Source organism: Rhinopithecus roxellana, chromosome 1, assembly GCF_007565055.1.
Source record: "Rhinopithecus roxellana isolate Shanxi Qingling chromosome 1, ASM756505v1, whole genome shotgun sequence".
In the NCBI taxonomy this organism is placed as follows: domain Eukaryota; kingdom Metazoa; phylum Chordata; class Mammalia; order Primates; family Cercopithecidae; genus Rhinopithecus; species Rhinopithecus roxellana.
The window spans coordinates 161,412,979-161,434,985 of NC_044549.1; the positions used below are offsets into that span (position 1 = coordinate 161,412,979).

General features: G+C 39.3%; 1 protein-coding gene across 11 annotated transcripts in view; it reads right to left on the reverse strand.

The window, feature by feature from the left end:
- Positions 1-9,605: 9,605 nt before the first annotated feature.
- CLASP2 (cytoplasmic linker associated protein 2) overlaps positions 9,606-22,007 on the reverse strand; it is a 221,610-nt gene continuing 209,208 nt past the window's right edge. For 8 of the 11 annotated variants that reach the window (XM_030932912.1, XM_030932911.1, XM_030932899.1 and 5 more), the window contains 2 exons: positions 15,010-15,126; positions 9,606-12,095 (listed from right to left, as the gene is read on the reverse strand). In XM_030932912.1, coding sequence (XP_030788772.1) covers positions 12,009-12,095; positions 15,010-15,126 — 204 coding nt within the window. In that variant the 3' untranslated portion in view covers positions 9,606-12,008. The remainder of the gene's footprint in view (positions 12,096-15,009; positions 15,127-22,007) is intronic. The other 3 variants (XM_030932890.1, XM_030932871.1, XM_030932885.1) reach the window with 1 other exon arrangement.

Consider the following 22,007-nt stretch of genomic DNA (forward strand, 5'->3'; position numbering starts at 1 on the left):
CCTCCTGCAACATGTGGTGATTGCGGGAGCTACAATTCAAGATGAGACTTGGGTGGGGACACAGCCAAACAATATCATAGGGTAAGACTTTTATAAATACAAAGCTATATTTACATAAATGAAATTATTAATATATCCCACATGTCAAACACTCTTTCTTATCTCTTCCTTAGTCCTCCTACCCCACCTCCATATTGCACATCTGCAATCTTGAATATATCCTTGCATCTTCTCCTAAACTTAAAATCATATATCATTCACACATGCATTGATTTTTGTCGGTTATTGTTTTTGTCATCATGAACAGCATACATCTGGAAGTGCTTGTGTAATTTATCTATTTTTTTAAAGAAAATCAAAGAGGGGAAAATCTTAGAAACCTTCAGAATATCCATTAATACCATTAGGCTTTTAACAAAACTGTCCCAGTCTCCTGGCTCATGAGATTGCTACTTTTCAAAAAGGAATCGCTTTCAACTCTTAGTGATTTTATTTGGTATTCTGCTCTAGACAATATCTACTGGCTTCTTTTTTTTTGAGAAGGTGTCTAGCTCTGTCACCCAGGCTGGAGTGCAGTGGCGTGATCTCAGCTCACTGCAACCTCCACCTCCCGGGTTCAAGCAATTCTCCTGCCTCAGACTCCCAAGTAGCTGGGATTACAGGTGCCCGTCATCATGCCTGGCTAATTTTTGTTATTTTTAGTAGAGATGGGGTTTCACTATGTTGACCAGGCTGGTCTCGAACTCCTGACCTCAGGTGATCTGCCTGCCTTGGCCTCCCAAAGTGTTGGGATTACAGGCATGAGCCACTGTGCCCAGTCAGCTTTTTTTATTTTTGTTTTTCTTTTTAGACAGAGTCTCACTCTGTGGCCTAGGCTGGAGTGCAATGGTGTGATATGTCGGCTCACTGCAACCTCCGTCTCCCAGGTTCAACTAATTCTCGTGCCTCAGCCTCCTGAGTAGCTGGGATTACAGGTGTGTGCCACCACGCCCAGCTAATTTTTTCATATTTTTAGTGGAGACGGGGTTTCGCCATGTTGGCCAGGCTGGTCTTGAACTCCTGTCCTCAAGTGATCCACCTGCCTTGGTCTCCTTCCAAGTGCTGGGATTATAGGTGTGATCCACTGCATCTGGCTCTATTGGCTTTTTACAATGGAAGGTGAGGATTCAACTCTACATACCTCCTGCATCATCATAGTTATACCAACTTTTTGGTTAAGTCAGCTTCCATTATTATCGTTATGTGTGTTTAAATATTAGTCATACATGAGGATATAGTGTATTATGATACAGCTTTTGCTTTTCATTTGCTTTATTGTGAAGTTTACCTACATTAATTCACTTCCCAAATCTGAAGAAGTACCCTCAATGTATCCACTCATCAAGTAAATCTTCCTTTTTCTTTCCCTTGGAGACCTTCCTCCCGGAGCCAACTACACCCAGTTCTCATCTGGGCTGGCTACTCCTCCATCAGGCTGTTGTATGATGTCTTCCTGAGACTCTCTTCACCATCCAGTCTTGAAGACAAACAAGCAAAGCGAGAAAGGATAATTGGGAAAGAATGATGTAATCAGAAGGGTCAGCAGTCTCAGTGAGCTGCTGGAACATTGGGAATTGGAGGTGAGGGAGCTGCAACCACAGAGCTCTTGCTGCCCTGACCAGCCCTGCTTTAGGTTATTCAACATCTACCTCCAAGACCAATGTTGTTTGAGTTGCATCGTGAGACCTCATTATATTAATGCTTCCAGTACAAAAGAGGATACAGAAACTGTGTTCTCTTCTTTAACAACTATGAATATTACTTATTTTGAGTACTTACCTAGGTCACATATGTACATTTTTAGAAATTCAGTATTTTTATGCACCAGTTATTCAAATGCAATTTTGAAATGCCATAGGATTTTGTTTTTAAGGCCTTAATGGACACTCATATTCACAAAGAGGGGAAAATCTTAAAAATGTTCATGTGGAATAACTAGGGCATTTATAGCACACACAGAGATTCAGTTTTCTATCTCTGGCCTCAGACGGTCTGGGTTTAAAGCCTGGTTACACAACTTACAGGCTACAAGACCTTGGGCAAATCAATTAACTTCTCTATGTTTCAGTCTCTTCTTCCTTCAGTTGGGAATGATGATAAAATAATAATAATAATGATACCTGCCTTAAGGATTCAAATTAAAAGAAATAATGCATCTAATGTACTTGGTGCAAGACCACATAGGAAAAATCAATTAGTATAAAGCATTTATTACGTATTTTCTTGCTGAAATATACAGCAGCAACAACAGTCTGAATGTGAAAAGCCATAGGACAATTTCACTGTTTTTAGGTGATTTGAATATTCTTTTTTTCTTTGAGACAGTCTCACTCTGTTGGCCAGGCTAGAGTGCAGTGGCACGATCTTGGCTTACTGCAACCTCCGCTTCCTGGGCTCAAGCAATTCTCTTGCCTCAGCCTCCTGAGTAGCTGGGATTACAGGCATGTGCCACCACGCCCAGCTATCTTTAGTAGAGACAGGGTTTCACCATGTCGGCCAGGCTGGTCTCGAACTCCTGACCTCAGGTGATCCACCCACCTCAGCCTCCCAAAGTGCTGGGATTACAGGCGTGAGCCACCATGACCTGCCAGGATTTGGATATTCTAAAGGCTCACTGAACCCATTCCTGTATTCGTTTATTAAATGATTATTAAGTACTTACTATGTTCCAAGTATTGTTCACAGTGCCGGAAACAGATAAATGGTTAAAACAACAACAAATGCCTGTGTGGCATTACTCACAATAGCCAAGAGGTGAAAGCAATCTAAATATTCATCAGTGGATGAATGGATAAAGAAAATGTGATAAATACATGCAGTGGAACTATTACACAGCCTTAAAAAAGAAGAAATTCCTGTCATGGGCTCTACAATATGAATGAACCTTTGAAGAAATTATGGTTAGGTGAAATAAGCCAGTCCCAAAAGGACAAATACTATATGATTCCACTTTTATGTAGTATCTAAAGTAGTCAAAAATCATAGAAACAAAGTTGAAAAGTGCTTGCCAAGGACTGAGGGAAGTGGGAAAGAGGAATCAGTGCTTTTTTTTTGGAAACGGAGTCTTGCTTTGTTGCCCAGGTCGCAGTGCAGTGGCATGATCTTGGCTCACTGTAAACTCTGCCTCCCAGATTCAAGCGATTCTCCTGCCTCAGCCTCCTGAGTAGCTGGGATTACAGGCATGTGCCGCCACGCCCAGCTCATTTTTGTATTTTTAGTAGAGACGGGGTTTCACCATGTTGGTCAGGCTGGTCTTGAACTCCTGACCTCATGATCGGCCTGCTTCGGCCTCCCAAAGTGCTGGGATTACAGGCATGAACCACCACACCCAGCCAAATCAGTGTTTTATATAAGTGTATTCTAAGATAAAAAAGTTCTAGAGATCTGTTGCACAACAATGTAAATATACTTAACACTTGAACTTTACACTTAAAGATGGTTAAGATGACAAATTTAATGTTATGTATTTTTTTATCACAATTAAAAAATTAAAGCCTGAGATTGGCAAATTAAATGCTGGGTTTATGTTCGTTAAGGTAGAACAGTTCAGGGCCAGGACTAGGGAAATAACTGAGCTTGAAGGAGGGCAGCAGCAGTCAGGGATGTCAGTTGGACAGCTACCACTATCCATTAAGACTATAGTCCTCAAGGCCATCACTTGCGGATACAAGGCTATGCTCAAGAGAGAGACATTATTTCAATCATCACGACCAATCTTATATGATAAGTGCCATTGTTTTTGCAGTTCTGTAGATGAAAAACTCAAATGTTTTCAGAGGTTAAGTAACTTGTCCAAGTGGTGGAAATAGTGATTTCTACTTGAGTAGTTCCAATGTATAACTCATTCTCTTAATCACTCTGCTCTACCTCCCCTGGGGAGACAGGGAAACTTGTGGGCCAGATGCTAAGTCTTTGATGCAACAGCAGAATGCAAGGGTGATAATGAGAGGGAGGTGGTAGATCTGCCTATGGTATGAACCTTAAAGGAAGTACAGTTTAGACAAAACGGGTCTGATTATATGTGCCAAATTTACGAAAACAAAGGCCTCAGTGACGAAGTCAGAATCAGTGAAATTGACATTAGGAACAAGGTAAGCAGAGAGAAAGTGAGAGAGGAATCATAGACAGAAATCTCACAATCCCTGTGGGCAAACACTCTCAACACAGCTGCTTTTTTAAAAAGTTGCTTCAATTTGCCTTCTGTGTTCATATGCATATAAAATCATCTATGTAGATATTCTATATATTCTGTCTCAACATCCTTACATATAATCATTCATAGTAATTAGGTTAGGTAGTAAACAGGGTTCTAATCACTTTCATATTTTGAACTCATTTAAGATTTTTTAAAAATTTTGTTTTTTCAGACAGGGTCTTGCTGTCACCAGAAGTGCAGTGGCTCAATCTTTGCTAACTGCAGCTTCAAACTCCTGGGCTCAAGTGATCCTACTGCCTCAGCCTACAAAGTAGCTGGGACTACAGGTGCGGTTATTTTTTTATTTTTTGTATTTTTTGAGATCAAGTCTTACTGTGTCGAGTCTTACTGTGTCGTCCAGGCTGTAGTGCAGTAGCACGATCTCGGCTCACTGCAACCTCTGCCTCCAGGGGCTCAAGTGATTCTTGTACTCTAGCCTCCAGAGTAGCTGGGATTACAGGCCCGTGCCACCATGCCTGGCGAATTTTTGTGTTTTTTTTTTTTAGTACAGACAGGGTTTCACCATGTTGGCCAGGCTGGTCTCAAACTCCTCACCTCAAGCTATCCTTCCACCTTGGCCTCCCAAAGTGGTGTGATTACAGGTGTGAGCCACTGTACCTGGCTTTGAACTTATTTTAATGACTATCAAGTTATTTTATTGTTTTTAACTGTGGAGAAATACATGTAACAAAATTTATCATCTTAATCATTGTTAAGTGTTTGGTGCAGCGGTATTAAGCGCATGCACAATGTTGTGCGACCATCATTGCTATCCATCTCCAGACCTCTTATCATCCCAAACAGAAACCCTGTGCCTACTAAATACCTTCTCCTTTCCCCCTGGCCCCAGCCCCTGGCAACCACCATCCTATTTTCTCACATCCAAGTACTAAACAGGCCCAAACCTGCCTAGCTTCTGAGATCTGATGGGATTGGGCCTGTTTAGGGTGGTATGGCCATAGGCCACCATTTTCTTTTCTGTTTTTATGACTTTGACTACTCCAGGTACTTCATATAAGCATAAGCATACAAATATATGAATGACTATCTAATGTTTAATACTGCCCAGCCAACCCCAAAGTCATTCACTGCTGCTGACCTGCCTGGAGTAAACCTCACTGTAAGGAAATTCTCTCACCTCTGGGGCCGAATATCAGTTTTTTGAAATAAAAATCACTTTTATGAGACCAAAATTTGAGGGACTAGCCTAGCATTAAACAGAAACTTCAAAATCGAATAAGCTATAGACAATTAGCAGTGACAGTTTGGGCTGAGTTAAGGATCAATGATTTGTGTTGAATATTTGACATGTGAGTTCATCATGTATTAAAAATGAGAAAATTTATCCTAAAATCAATCAGCTAGAAGTGATCTCTAAATTGTTCACCTTTCTATTTATCAGTGTAAAGAACTGATTCAGGCCAGGTGTGATAGCTCATACCTGTAATCCTGCACTTTGGGAGGCAGAGAACAGATGATCGCTTGAAGCCAGGAGTTCTAGACCAGTCTGGGAAACAGTGATACGCCATCTCTACAAAAAATAAACATTAAAAACAAAAATTAGCTGGACATGGTGGTGTGTGCCCATAGTCCTAGCTACTCAGGAGGCTGAGGTGGGAGGACTGCTTGAACCCAGGAGTTTAGGTTACAATGAACTGATTGTGCCACTGCACTCCAGCCTATGTGACAAAGTGAGAACATACCTCTAGACAAAGTAAGAAATAAAAACTGATTCAGTGCTTTTAACCAGGGCTATATTAGGACCTATCTATGGGAATTCCTTTGCTTTAGGGTGAGGTTTCTCAACTTGTGCATTATTGACATTTGAGGTCAGATAATTTTTTGCTGTGGAGGGCTGTCCTGTGTATTGTAGGAGGTTTGGCACCCTCCTTGGCCTGTACCCACTAGATGCTAAATAGTGCCTCCACATCCAAATTGAGACAATCAAAAACATCTCCAGATACTGCCAAATGTCTTCCAGTAGGCAAAAGTTACCCGCAGTTGAGAACCACTGCTTTAGGAAGATGGAGAAGAAAAGGCCCATTTTTTGCTTTATTGATATAATCTAAGTTTGATTCTACATCTCTACTCTGACCTAAACTTTGATGAAAATTATTGTAAATGTGGCTTTAGACTAAAACTAGCAAAACTGTCAGGCAATCTCTTTTTGCATTCACTTCCAATAAATAATAGATTTACACTTTCTTAAGGGGAAAAATACGGCCCTACGAGTCTGATATTAACATTGAATGAATACAGGGAGACCAGAGCTGCACAAAGCATGCTGGTCAGCATGGTTTGCAAAAAGCAGCATCCCTGGGCGCTTTCCTACCCTGAGTAACAGGTCAGCCCCTAGCATACAACTCTAATTTCTGAGGACACATTAACACATTTCTCCCATCACCAGATCCACAACTACATATTTACAGCACGCAGACTGTAGGGGTGTCAGACGCACAGCAGGTAGGTGCTCAAATATTTAATAAGTGAATGAAGGACATCAGAACCAGGGTAGTAGTAGAGGCCAATATGTAAAAAACTGGAGCCTAAACCATCTCACTTCTGGTTTTCAGATTATGTAAAATCGAAGTGTTTGAGATGTTAATTCTAATTGCATTATTCTGCTAAAGTCTTCAGGGGACTCCTTAGCTGACAGACTATATCAGAGAATATATATCTTAGAATTATCTATTAGTCCATCTTGGGCTGCTCCCCACTATCTCATGTTCTAGTCAAACCAAGTTGTGTGACAGTGGCCAGTTGGGGAGACACAAAGTGCTATGTTCAGTTTGAAAAAGGAAATTCAACAGTATAACTTTAAGAAGAACTTTTGAAATAGTAACCACTAAAAGAAAATCTATATCCAAGTTTGCTTGCTTGCAAGGATGCACAGATTTTTTTTTTCTTTTGTATTTTAGAGATGGGGTCTCACTATGTTGTCCAGGCTGGCTTCAAACTCCGGGGCTCAAGTGATCCTCTTGCCTCAGCTTTCTGAGTATCTGGGATCACAGGTATGTGCCATCACTCATGGCTGTTTTGGTTGAAGATATTTTTAAAGGAGAGGGGAGGGAGATTTTTTAAATTTATGAAAATGAACTGTGGTTTATAAAGTTCCAGTGACATGCCCTAATGCTTCTTGCCATTTTATACATCACTGCCTTTCTACTTTTGCTTCTCTGCTCACTCTATAACCCCCAATGTATCTCAGACACATTCTGCCTTTAGACTAGGGTTAAGCATCACCTCTTTTTCTAGGAAGCGTCTGATGATTACACCTTATTTGCATCTCCCCCAGCCCCAGCTCCTATCATTGTACCATTTCTATTATAGCACTAACCACACCGTATTATAGTTATGTGCTTTACTGTGTCCTTGAAGGGAGGAACTCAGATATCTGTTGCATGAATGAATGCAGGTAAATTCGAATACTGAAAATCTGGTCCGTATAAAGTAAAAAAATCTTGTTTCCCTGTTCTACTGTAGATTATCATTATAATAATAGTTTAAACACTGCTATTTAAGCAACTAGTGTATCTTCAAATAAACAATGACTTTCTATACTTAGCAATTTCATATTAAAGTCATGTATAAAATTGCCTACTATGAAATAATTGTAGATTTGTCAAAGATACAGCTATTTGTTATAAGAATATTCAGTGGGGCTGGGTGTGGTGGGTCATGCCTGTAATCCCAGCACTTTGGGAGGTCAAGGCGGGTGGATCACGAGGTCAGGAGATCGAGATCATCCTGGCTAACACAATGAAACCCTGTCTCTACTAAAAATACAAAAAAATTAGCCAGGTGTGGTGGCGGGCACCTGTAGTACCAGCTACTCGGGAGACTGAGGCAGGAGAATGGCTTGAACCTGGGAGGCGGAGCTTGCAGTGAGCAGAGATCCCGCCTGGGCGACCAGAGCGAGACTCTGTCTCAAAAATAAGCAAAAAAACAAAAAATCGGTCAGTATCAACAACCCAAGGATTATGTTGCACACATAGTATGGAACACTTTGCTCCATTAGAAGCTACCTTTTAGAAGAAAGAATATATTCAAAAGTATTGTTAAGGGCAGCGCGTGGTGGCTCACGCCTGTAATCCCAGCACTTTGGGAGGCCAAGGTGGGAGAATCATTTGAGGTCAGGATTTCAAGACCAGCCTGGCCAACATGGTGAGATTCCGTCTCTACTAAAAATACAAAAATTAGCCAGGTGTGGTGGCAGCTGCCTGTAATCCCAGCTACTCGGGAGGTTGAGGCAGGAGAATCGCTTGAACCTGGGAGGCGGAGGTTGCAGTGAGCTGAGATTATATCATTGCACCCCACCCTGCCTGGAGACACAGCAAGACTCCATCTCAAAAAACAACCCTCCCCCCACCACAAAACCCCCCAAAGTATTGTTAAATACATGCATAGAACAAAAGTTTTCAAAATGTTATTCTAATCCTGTCACTCTTCCAGTGAACAAAATTTAGTGTTTCCTTACAGTTTTCAGTATTGCACCAAACTCATTATCTTAGTATTGTAAAAAATAGCAAGCAATACAGATTATCTTTAGTGGTGATATTAAAAGTAATTTTTTTCTTCAGTTTTTCATTGTTTTCCAAATATCCTACGATAAAGATGGATAATTTAACTTTTTTTTTTTTTTTTTTTTTTTTTTGAGACGGAGTCTTGCTCTGTCCCCTAGGCTGGAGTACAGTGGCATGATCTCGGTTCACTGCAAGCTCTGCCTTCCAGGGTCAAGCCATTCTCCTGCCTCAGCCTTCCGAGTAGCTGGGACTCAGGCGCCCATCACCATGCCCAGCTAATTTTTTTGTATTTTTAGTAGAGACGGGTTTTCACCGTGTAAGCCAGGATGGTCTCGATCTCCTGACCTCATGATCCGTCCACCTCGGCCTCCCAAAGTGCTGGGATTATAGGCGTGAGCCACCACACACAGCCTTTTTTTTTTTTTTTTTTTTTTTACAATGGAATTCCAAACCTTTTATATAGCTGCAAAACTACTAATTGCAATAAAATGAACTAATACCAGAAGCAAAGATATAAAAAATTAGGTTTAAAAATCCTTATGCATTATGGAGTAATATGCTAATTATCATTTCTATTTACTGTAAATGCTATTCTAATTGAGCAATTATAAACTACATTTGAATTAACAAATAGACCTGGCCTTATCAATGATGTTATCAGTAAGATTCCAGTCTTTTACTGTAAGGCATAACTTGATAAAAGTAATTTTGACTTAAAGTTTGGTAAGAATAAAATATGAAGGAACACAGCAGATTAACTGCAAAATTGAAGCATCAGGTTCAAACCACCTGTTACTTGAAAATGTCAGAAGTGTATTAGATTTTGAAACCCAGAAGAAATAAACATGTTTTACAATCTGGAATATGTAATTTTAATTAGTTCTCAGCAGTGCAGTAAATGAACAACACTAGTAATTAATTTGGGAGAGAATAGCAGGAGGAAAAATTTAAACAGTAGCTTTTCATGACCATTTTTAAGTAGCTGACATCTAAATATGTTTCTGGAATGAACAAATTAAGGGTGTATTGTATATAGTGATTTAAAAAATCAGTAACTTTCTTACAGTCTTATCAACTGAGATTATAGAATTGTAAACACAATTTTTTCATGTTTGTATCTATGAGCTTTCATTTGGACACATTAAAGCACACTTTACTGTTGTGTAGCTAATTCATTTCTTGAGTGCCTGTCTACCATTAGATGCCAGGTGCTTGATCTAATTTTCCAGTTAGAGTTACTATTCAGCTTCAGTCACTCTACTTAGTTGTCAGCAGTAGTTAAAGCAGTATCTTAAACCAGAGGTCAAAATTAAATCAATATTTTGATTTGAAATGATTACAAACATATCCAAAGGTTACAAAATGCTGCTGAGAAGAGCTCAATGTTTAAAATGCATTTTCTTCTTACAGATAAGTTGTTATACATGCATATGTAGCTATATACCTTTGATTGTAGTTGCTACACCTGAAAAATCTTTTCTCCTCAGATGAACTTAGAAAATTCAAGAGACCACCACTGATACAAGACCTTCTAAAGTTAAAACTGAGTGACTTCTTACACAGTGAGACAGAAAAACTGATATACATTAACTTTTTCAAGTAATGTTATGTACAGTTTTATTGCCAGTATATGCACAACAGTAAGCATAGAACTATAAATACACAATGTAATTAACAGTAGAAAACAAAATTGTTACAGGTAGAGGGAGAGGATATAGAGAAACTTCTCCTGCTGCTAGAACAGAAACAAAGGAAGGGGAAAGCCTATGACAAATCATCCATTCAGTACTCCTGTCTTAAATTCTTTACATACATTTCTACATTTTTTTCAGTTAAACAAAGTACAGATAACTCTGTAACAATAGCAAATTGCTTCCCTAATAGCTATTTGCCTTTTCAATCAAATTCACTTTATATTAGGATTTTAAAAAAAGTCAAGATGAGAAATCATTAGTATCCTGGTTCCAAATTATCTAATTTGGCCTTTCACCAAAACTGGTAATTTTTGAAAGTCAGCTGCACATGAAAAGAATGGGTGTAGCAAAAGGTGATTAAAAAAATTTGTTAAAAAGTAACAGAAAATCACCCTTTAAGTAGTCTTCCAAAAGACACTATAGGCAGCAGCTCAGTTAAAAGTATTAGCCCTGAAGAGGTAGAGCATTTGAGCCCGTTATACAAAGATAGCCTTGGCACCATCTTCTCTCTCATCAGGATCAGTATTTTCAAGTAAGACAATTTCATGGTAAAAGGAAACCAGGTTCCACCATTTAAATAAAAGGTGCTGGTCACTCCCATGTCTCGATAATTAGTTTGTTTATTACGTGAGAAACAGAAGACGGTCAAGGACACACACGCACTTGATTTTTTTTGTCTGTTTCCATTATCAAGTTTATTCATAAGTGAATTTGATATTAATAAATACAAAAAAAGCATCATTCACAACAAAGATATAAACAAACCAAAAAAAAAACAACAACAAAACCCTGCAATAAAACCTTCTATTTCAGTAAGTATCAAGAAAAACCAGGCAGATGATTTGGTGCAGCTTTCTTAAGGGATCATAGAAGGGGCATGGTTTTAAATAAAGATGGCAAGATCAATAACCAACAGACGATATCAGTTTTATAGAACTGGCTGATTCTGTAACATCTGTCTTTGAGGTTTTAGTTTTCAAACTATAGATCACCCCAAAGAAGTTGCAACTAATGACATGTATCACCATCACACAAACAGAGTCCAGCGGTAGTTCAAATTAGTCCTGCTTTGTTTCACATCATTTAAATATTTCTAGCATAGGACATGATACGGAACAAAACTCAAAGTAGCAATAAAAATATTATTCTGCAGTTGAATAAAAGCAAAAATGTTTTAGACTGTTAAACTTTTAAAGCTTTAAGCATTCCTGTTTAACCAGCATTTAAAAAAATTTATACAATCATAACACTGGCAAAGGTTAATGGGAAGACAAAGTACAAACATGTGAAATGATGAATTAGATTAAAAATTACTTTGTATCGATCAATTGATGTTAATACTGCTTCTTCTTGAATTTGGAATAACTATCATAAAAGTTACATGCAGACTGAGGATAGTCCTCTGTTACAGAAAATACAAAACGAAACGAAACAAAAAACTAAAACTGGGAAACAATAGTAAGTTCCAAAAGATGTGTTTGAGAATTTCCTTTCATTGATGAGGGTGGTCTATCTGTCCTTTCTTTTGAGAGACCTGGTTCGCTGTGATGAGCTTCACTAACTTTGTCCAGAAACATCAGTAGTGGGATCAGCTCCTCCAGAACCCGTTTGTGCACGTTTGATGTAAAGATTCAGTAGCTTCATCTGCAGATTCAAGCCAAATAAATGTCATTTGAGCAAGCTGCTCCAAATTATAAGATACTCATTAAAATATTATATACATATATGTGAGCTCTGATAGATTTTAGGCTGGGGGTTATTATAACGTCCAAGCTATTGTTGATAATTAAGAATAACAAATTGTTTTTTTGGCTAGCACATCTAAAAAAATATATAAAATATCAAAAAAGTTTTTAAGTCTTGAAAGTTGTTCATGACAAGAGTATTTTATGTCTTTTCAAAATATATTGTAGGGATCACATATAAAACTTTTGATATGGTTTGGCTCTGTGTTCCCACTCAAATCTTATCTTGAATTGTAATCTGAATTGTAATCCCATGTGTTGGGGGAGGGACTTTGTGGGAGGTGACTGAATCATGGGGGCGGTTCCCCTGTGCTGCTCTCGTGATCGTGAATTCTCATGAAATCTAATGGTTTTGTGAGGGGCTTTTCCCTGCTTCGCTCTGCAGTTCTCTCATTCTTCTCCTTCCTGCTATCATGTGAAGAAGGACATGTATGCTTACCCTTCTGCCATGATTGTAAGTTTCCTGACACCTCTCCAGCCATGAGGAACTGTGAGTCAATTAAACCTCTTTATAAATTACCCAGTCTAGGGCAGTTCTTTTTTTTTTTGAGACAGAGTCTCACTGTGTCACCCAGGCTGGAGTGTAGTGGCGCAATCTCGGTTCACTGCAAGCTCCGCCTCCCGGGTTCACACCATTCTCCTGCCTCAGCCTCCCAAGTAGCTGGGACTACAGGCACCCATCACCATGCGTGGCTAATTTTTTTCTATTTTTAGTAGAGACGGGGTTTCACAGTGTTAGCCAGGACGGTCTTAATCTCCTGACCTTGTGATCCACCCGCCTTGGCATCTCAAAGTGCTGGGATTATAGGTGTGAGCCATCGCACCTGGCCTAGGGCAGTTCTTTATAGCAGCATGAAAACAGACTAATATAACATTAAAGGAAACTCAGAAGTCACCATTAAAGCAATAACAAACAATTGAGTGCTAGGTGTTATACAATATGTTTTACGTTATCTCTTTATCTTCCTATTTTATAGATGAGGAAACCACAATATAGAATGGTTAAGTTACAGACTAAGGTCACAGGGGTGGGTAAGAAGTAGGCAAAAATAGGAATTCAGGTATTTGGGTTACAGGACCTAAGATATTAGACCATGAAGCCACTGCCATTCTACCAAGAATGTTTCTAGTATCTCTGTGTCTTTTTGCAGTTTTTGTATGAGATCACGATTTTATGAAGTTTGTAATCAATACACATACAATTCTGTGTTCTACTTTTTTTTTTTTTGAGACGGGGTCTTGCTCTGTTGCCTAGGCTGGAGTGCAGTGGTGTGATCACAGCTTGTTGCAGCCTCAACCTCCTGGGCTCAGGCAATCCTCTTACCTCAGCCTCCCAAGTAGCTGGGACCACAGACACGTGCAACTGTGCTTGGCTAATTTTTTTTTTTTTTTTTGTAGAGACAGGGTCTTCCTATATTGACCAGGATGGTCTCGAACTCCTGAGGTCAAGTGATCCTCCCACCTTGGCCTCCCAAGTGCTGTGGGAGCCACATCTGGCCTACTTGTTTCATCTAATGTTATTTCAAAATATTTTTTCCACCTACCTACTGTCTTCATATGTAACATTATTACTGGCTACCTACTGTTCTGATAAAAGTGATGAATTTTAATTGTTTTAGAAGGTTTGCTTTTTAAACATTAACTCATTGATCCAAGAGTTTTTAACCTGGTAGCCATGGGATTCAGGGGATCACAGAACCCTCTGAAACAACACGTAACTGTTTCCATTATGCACTTTTCTATTTTTTTTTAAAACTTTGTCTCATGGTTTTATCTGAATGCATTTTTCTTGAGATGAGATTTTACCTAAGTCTCAAAGTGGTTTGTAACCCAGAGTTAAGAATTATTGTTTATCTATAACTGATATAGATACTTAATGTATCTAGGCTCATTTTCCATTATACGTATATTCTGCTTTTTTGCTATTAAAAAATAAATTTGACCACAGTAAAACAATCCTTAGGGTTTGAGAAATTCTTCAAGTGACAGTGAGTGCTTTCTGCTAAATGGTTCATAAGCCATGATTCAACAATCATAAGTTATCTTCACCCTTGAGAACAAACTTCTAATTCAAAAGAATTATTATTATTTTTATTGTTAGAGAGAGGGTCTTCTCAATTTGTTGCCCAGGCTGGTCTCAAATTCCTGGTCTCAAGTGATCTTCCCGTCTCGGTCTTCCAAAGTGATGGGATTATGGGTATGAACCACTGTTTGGCCACCTTAGTAGAGTGAATTTCAAAGTTCTGGTAGTAGCAATCAAATGAGGAAGGCAAGACTTACTCATTTTTTAAGCCTGAACAATGAATCAGAAAACTTAACATACCAAGTTAAAGTTGCACATTAATTTGGATAATAGAAAGAGAAGGAGAACAAATATTTGATTATCATAGTTCTTAAGGGAAAAATTTTAAAATGTGCAAGTATTCTATATTTTGAGATATACAGTAATCCATGAATATATAACCATAACAGTCTATTTATTCTTAATAAAACAGTGCTTAGGGGTAAAGATTTGGGTCTGGGATTTTGTAAGAAGTCAGCTGACTATTAAAAATAACTAGAAGCTGAAGGCGTTTTCTCTCACAGAAACCTACCAACCACCCCAACAAACTGCTGACTTCACCTGAGTGAACATCTAACAAATGTTAGAGTAGAAAAAGATAAAATACAAAATAGATATAAAAAGGGCAAGTTGGATGCTCAAAGTCTGACTTATTAAATGCCAAATAAAAAGCTTACCGTTACAGACATATAACTAAATTTTGAAGGATGCACTATGGCCACCATCTTTAAAACACAGCAGCACTACTTACTTTACTGCCAGTAAGTTGACTGAGATGTGGTTTTAGTTCATCACCAATTACCGCATGAACAGCCACCAGGCAGAAGACACAAGCTTTCCGAACACTGCTCTCCGAATTATCATAACCCTACGGAGAGAAGTACACTGTTAGTACTCCAGGGGATCTGAGAAAACTACCTTTTTAACAGGGACAGAAGATGGAACTGAAAGATAAAATCTCGAGCATACTGAGGAGAGAAAAGTGCAGATTGAAGTTAACTTTTTAACCTCTCCCTTCACTTCTCCTACTGTGCCCTCACTCTGTTAGCCCTCTCTATCAGGTTCTTACTTAGTCTGGAAAGCTGTACTTCTCTGACTCTGAGGCTGCTCCCTTGACATTTCACCCTGAAAAAAGTCTCCAGACTAACTTTTCTAAAGCATTAGGTTTTAAGGCAGTCAGCACACCTCACTATCCAATAAAATCTAAACTCGTTGGTTTGGTAGCTCAAGGTAATCCTATAATCTAGGTCTAATTAAGTTTTACATCTGTACCATCCCTGCAATTACTTCCTCTAATAAATCCAGTCTATGTAAACTATTCCCCTCTGCTTTTATTGTGCCTTTAATAACTTCATTTTATTTAAAAAATTATCTTATTTCTAATTGATAAATAATAATTGTATACATTTATGGGATATAATGTGATGTTTCAATACATGTACACTGTGGAATGACTAAATCAGGCTAATCAACATATCTATCACCTCAGATACTTATCATCTCTCCGTGATAACACTTAAAATCCATTTTCTTTTATAATTGCTATTTTGAAATATACATTATTAACTAGTTACTGTGCTGTGCAATAGATAGCTAGAACCTAATACTCTTTAACTGAAACTCTGTACCTTTTGACCAACATCTTCCCTTTCTCTGTCCATCTCCTCTACTTATGCTTTTGATCACACTACTTACTCTATTTCTTTTTTTTTTTTTTTTTGAGACAGAGTCTCACTGCCTGCCAGGCTGGAGTGCAGTGGTGCCGTCTCGGCTCAGTGCAAGCTCCGCCTCCTGGGTTCACGTCATTCTCCTGCCTCAGCCTCCCGAGTAGCTGGGACTATAGGTGCTCACCACCACGCCCGGCTAATTTTTTATATTTTTAGTAGAGATGGGGTTTCACCGTGTTAGCCAGGATGGTCTTGATCTCCTGACCTTGTGATCCACCTGCCTCGGCTCCCCAGAGTGCTGGAATTACAGGCATGAGCCACTGTGCCCGGCCTACTTTATTTCAATAGTCTACAGCAATCTTATCCATGAAGTATTTTTGAATCAATTATCTGAATCAATATGCACATTTTACTCAGAGGAAAAACAGAGTTCATCTCCACTAAAATCCTAATCATTTTATCTTTCTAAAACAACTGCAGAAGCATTAAAATATCAATAGATACCTAGCTAAAAGAAGTATATTATTCCTAAGTCATGCAATCAAACTATGTTAATTTTATTTCCCCGCATCATTTTAATATAACTGTAATTATAATGTAATTTTTCTATATGGTCTTTATAATAATGATATGAGGCATTCATTTAGTATGCTTCCTAATTTAATAATTCTAGAGTATTTTAAGTGTAATCTTCCTCCCCAATAACCTCCTTCCTGCTACATTTTTCCTATTACAAATAACATGGCAAACAGTATGGCATTCAATGTTTAAATATTTAAGTGCCTGGTATGTGACAAGAACAGGCCAGGTGGATAATGTTCAGTGTCCAAAAAGAAACACACTGTCCCTTCCCAGACCAGTTAGGGAATCACATGGCAGAATGAGGTATTATGGGCAAGGAGTGGAACAGGAATGTAGTATTTATGATTGGATAATATTCCATTGTATGATATATCACGTTGTTTATCCATTTATTAGTTAATGGATATTTGGGTTGTTCTCACTTTTTGGCTACTGTGAATAGTGCTGCTATGAACATTCACATGTACAACTATTTAAATACTTGCTTTGACTTCTTTTGGGTATACACCCGGGAATAGAATTGGTGGGTTATATGACAATTTTGTGTTAACTTTATCTTTTTCCCTTCTTTTTTTCTTGAGATGGAGTCTTGCTCTGTTGCCTAGGCTGGAGTGCAGTATGTGATCTCAGCTCACTGCAACCTCCACCTCCAGGGTTCAAGCAATTCTCCTGCCTCCGCCTGCCACATAGCTGCGACTACATGCACCCGCCACCACGCCTGGCTACTTTTTGTATTTTTGGTAGAGATGGGGTTGCATCACATTGGCCAGGCTGCTTTTGAATTCTCGAACTCAAGTGATTCACCCACTTTGGACTCCCAAAGTGCTGGGATCACAGGCGTAAGCCACTGTGCGCGGCCTTTATATTAACTTTTTGAGGAACTGCCAAACTGTGTTCCACAGCAGCTGTACCACCAATTTATATTTATGCAAGCAATGTATAAAGGTTCCAATTTTTGTAAATCCTCATCAAAATCTGTTATTTTTGTTCTTTTGATCACAACCATCCCAGTGGGTATGAAGTGGTATCTTATTGTGGTTTTCATGTGCATTTCCCTAATCACTAATGACACCAAGCATCTTTTCATGTATTTGCTGGCCATTTGTACATCTTCTTTGAAGAAATACCTATTCAAGTCCTTTGCCCATTTAAAAGTTATTCATCTGTTTGTTGTTGAGTTATAAGAGTTCTTTATATATATTCTGGATAGTAGACTGTTATCAGATATATAATTTGCAAAAATATTCTCCCATTCTATAGGTTGTCTTTTCAGTTTTTTGATTAGGTCCTGAGATGAACAGAAGTTATTAATTTTGATGAAGTTCAATTAATCTATTTTTTATTTATCATTGATGCTTTCGGTGTCATATCTAATAATCCAGTGCCAGAGGATGACCTTAAATCTAAGGTCATAGAGATTTATCGCCATGTTTTCTTCTACGAGTTTTATAGTTTTAGTTGCTATATTTAGATCACTGATTTGTTTGAGTAAATTTTGTTTACGGTACGTGGTCACTGAAGTCTCTTTGTTACCACAGCGGTCAGTCAATGACCTGACAGAGATTTCCTTAAATGCCTGGAGTCAAAACAAAACAAGACACACTCTCCCAATCTTTGCAGGTTGACTCTGAGCTGGGTAATCATTCAGTGAGCTAGGCTGCTTACAATTCTGTGTTAGCCCAACTCCTACTTGCATGGAGCCCAAAGAACATCTAGAGGTCCAACCCTAGGGTCCTCTGAGCCAGTGGTCCCCAACCTTTTTGGCATGAGGGACTGGCTTCGTGGAAGGCAATTTTTCCATGGATGGGGCAGGGTGATGGGGGGATGGTTTCGGGATGAAACTGTTCCACCTCAGATGATCAGGCATTAGATTCTCATAAGAAGCATGGAACCTAGATCCCTCATATGTGCAGTTCACAATAGGCTTTGTGCTTCTGTAAGAATCTAATGTCACTGCTGATCTAACAGGAGGCGAAGCTCAGGTGGTAATGCTCGCTTGCCCACTGCCCACCTCCTGCTGTGTTGCCCAGTTCCTAACAGGCCACGGACCAGTACCAGTCCATGGTCTGGGGGTTAGGGACCCCTGCTCTAAGGTCTTTTGTGAGCATACTTTTGGTGGATTCCTCAGTACACGTGGTAGCCCAGCAAAACCCTTATTTCACCAATTATCTTCTTCCTCAGCTTCCTCCTTCCCAAGCTTTTGTTTGCTGCTTGTCTTGTCTGCTCTCCTTTGCCTCAGGTGGCTATGGGTAGTATGTTTTTTAAATCTTTTCAATAGATGCCACGTAGGAAGCCACTTAAGCCTGATGGGAGATGAAACAAAGGCTAATCTCTGTGCCAGCCTCTCAGGGAATGCCAGAGATAAAAACAACAACAGCAACAACAAGAACATAACCACAATTTTTTGAGAACAAGGTCCACGTCCCTCCTGGCACCAGCAAGCTACACCACAAATATGGGCCACCATCACCAAGGCTACTGAGCATGGCGGATGGTAGGCAGTTAAGTAAGTTTCTTACTGAAAGTAAAAAAGTATTTTCAGTACATGAAAAATAATGAAGTTGAAACCCTACCTCACACCATATACAAAAATTAACTCAAGGAGTGATGCACAGAAAATGGCAGACAGAGTAGGAAGCTCCAAGAATTGACCCCTCTACTTAAGCAACCACTGAGCTGGCCAAAATGAACAGAATCATTCTACAATAATATATGAAGTGATTTTCAGCAGCTGCTGAAATCATTAGGTGAAAAGATGATGGGGCAAGGTATGTAATGGAGGGGTTAGACTAATAACATCTGAAGCTACTGATCAATCTTAACATCACTAAAGGCGGGACAACTAGACATGATGTGTCGTTCAATGAGATGCCACCTAAAAAAGTTTTCTTGTTTGGTTTGGTGGCTCATGCCTGTAATCCCAACACTTTGTGAAGTGGAGGCAGGAGGAACGCTTAAGCCCAGGAGTTGGAGAACAGCCTAAGCAACATAATAAGAAACTGTCTCTACAAAAAATTAAAAACATTATCCAGGCAACTCACCACCTAAAACAAACAGGAAATTAAGCCAGAAATTAATCTTAAAACATTATACTATGTTCTGGAAGTATTAAGCCAGAAAGTAATTTTAAAAACGTTATCCTAGGTCCTGAAAGTGTAAAATTCATGAAGTATTTAATATGACATGATACTTAGAATTTGCTTTGAAATAGGCTGGGTGCAGTGGCTCATGCCTGTAATGCCAGCACTTTGGGAGGCTGAGGAGGGTGGAACATAAGGTCAGGAGTTCAAGACCAGCCTGGCCAAGATGGTGAAACCTTGTCTCTACTAAAAACTACACAAATTAGCCAGGCACGGTGGCAGGCATCTGTCGTCCTAGCCAGATACTTGGGAGGCTGAGGCAGGAGAATCACTTGAACCCGGGAAGCAGAGGTTTCAGTGAGCTGAGATTGTGCCACTGCACTCCAGCCTGGGTGACAAATTTTATTTCAGAGCAAATTCTTTTTTTTTTTTTTTGAGATCAATTCTTGGAGCTTCCTACTCTGTCTGCCATTTTCTGTGCATCATTCCTCAAGTTAATTTCTGTATATGGTGTGAGGTAGGGGTTCATCTTCATTGTTTTTCATGTGGAAACCCAGATGTCCTAGTATCACATTTATTAAAAATACCCTTCTTCTCCACAAAACACTGTGATAATCAATTGCCTATAAATGTGAGGGTTATTTTTGGATTCTATTTCATTGATCTATAAGTCTACCTTTACGACGGTACCATGTTGTCTTTACTATCATAGCTTTGTAATACGTTTTAAAATTGGGAGTGTGAGTACTCCAATTTTGTTCTTCTTTTTCAAGTTGATTAGATTCTTTTTTTTTTTTTTTGAGATGGAGTTTCACTCTTGTTGCCCAGGCAGGAGTGCAATGGAGCGATCTCAGCTCATTGCAACCTCCGCTTCCCAGGTTCAAGTGATTCTCCTGCCTCAGCCTCCTGAGTAGCTGGGATTACAGGGGTGAGCCACCATGCCCGGCCAAGTTGATTAGATTCTTGAGACTCTTTAAATCTTTAACAGTTGATAACCTCCTCTTCCTCTTTCTTTGTGCCATTTCTTTACTAAAGGAATTTGGCAGTTTTCCTCACAGAATTTCCTACATTCTGAATTTGACTGAATATACCCTTAAGGTACAATTTAACACACTCTGTTCTCTGAATTTTCTTTAAACTGACAGTTAAACTGAAGACTTGATTAGATTTAGGTTCAATTGCTTCAGAAAAGAAAACTTTTTATTTTTATTTTTTGGAGACGGTGTCTTGCTGTCACTTAGGCTGAATGAAGTGCAGTGGTATGGTCACAGCTCACTGTAGTCTCCACCTCCTGAGCTCAAGTTATCCTTCCACTTCAGCCCCCCAAATAGCTGGGACTACAGGCACATGCCACCATGCCTGGCTAATTTAAAAAATTTTTTTGTAGCGATAGTTTCTTATTATGTTGCTTAGGCTGGTCTCCAACTCCTGGGATTAAGCAATCCTCCTGCCTTAGCCTCCCAAAGTGTTGGGTTTACAGGCGTGAGCCATCAAGCCAAGCAAGAAAACTTTTTGTCTAGTTGTCCCACCTTCAGTGATGTTAAGATTGATCAGTAGGTTCAGATGTTGTTAGTCTAACTCCTCCATTATATACCCTGCCCCATCATCTTTTTACCTAATGATGTTGGTGGCTACTGAAAATCACTTCATATATCCATCGCTTCAATGAGGCCAAATACATATACATGTGTGTGTGTGTGTGTGTGTGCGCGCATATATATATATATATATATATATATATATATATATATATATAAAATATATACATATTTTTTGGAGACAGGCTCTTGCTTAGTCACCCAGGCTCAGGTGATTCGCCCACCTCAGCCTGCTGAATAGCTGGGACTACAGGCATGCCACCATGAGCCACCAAGCCAGGCAAGAAAACCTGGCTAATTAAAATCTTTTTGTAGAGATGAGGCATCACTATGTTGCCCAGGCTGGTCTTGAACTTCTGGGCTCAAGTGATCCTCCTACCTTGGCTTCCCAAAGTGCTAGGATTACAGGTGTGAGCTACCACATACTACCAAAACAACAACAACAACAACAACAACAACAACAACAAAAAAGTATACACACACACACACACACACACCTCCACCTCCCGGGTTCAAGCCATTCTCCCGCCCCAGCCTCCCAAGTAGCTGGAACTACAGGTGCCCGCCACCAGCCCGGCTAACTTGTATTTTTAGTAGAGACGGGGTTTCACCATGTTGGCCAGGCTGGTCTCGACCTTCTGACCTCAAGTGACCTGCCCTCCTTGGCCTCCCAAAGTGCTGGGATTACAGGCATGAGCCACCACACCTGGTCAAAAATAATTTTATAAGTCAATAATTTTTTTCTAAATTTACTAACTGGAATCCTTCTAAAAGTACTTCATCTCATCAAATATTTGGTTGTCCTGGAAATAGGATAGGTAT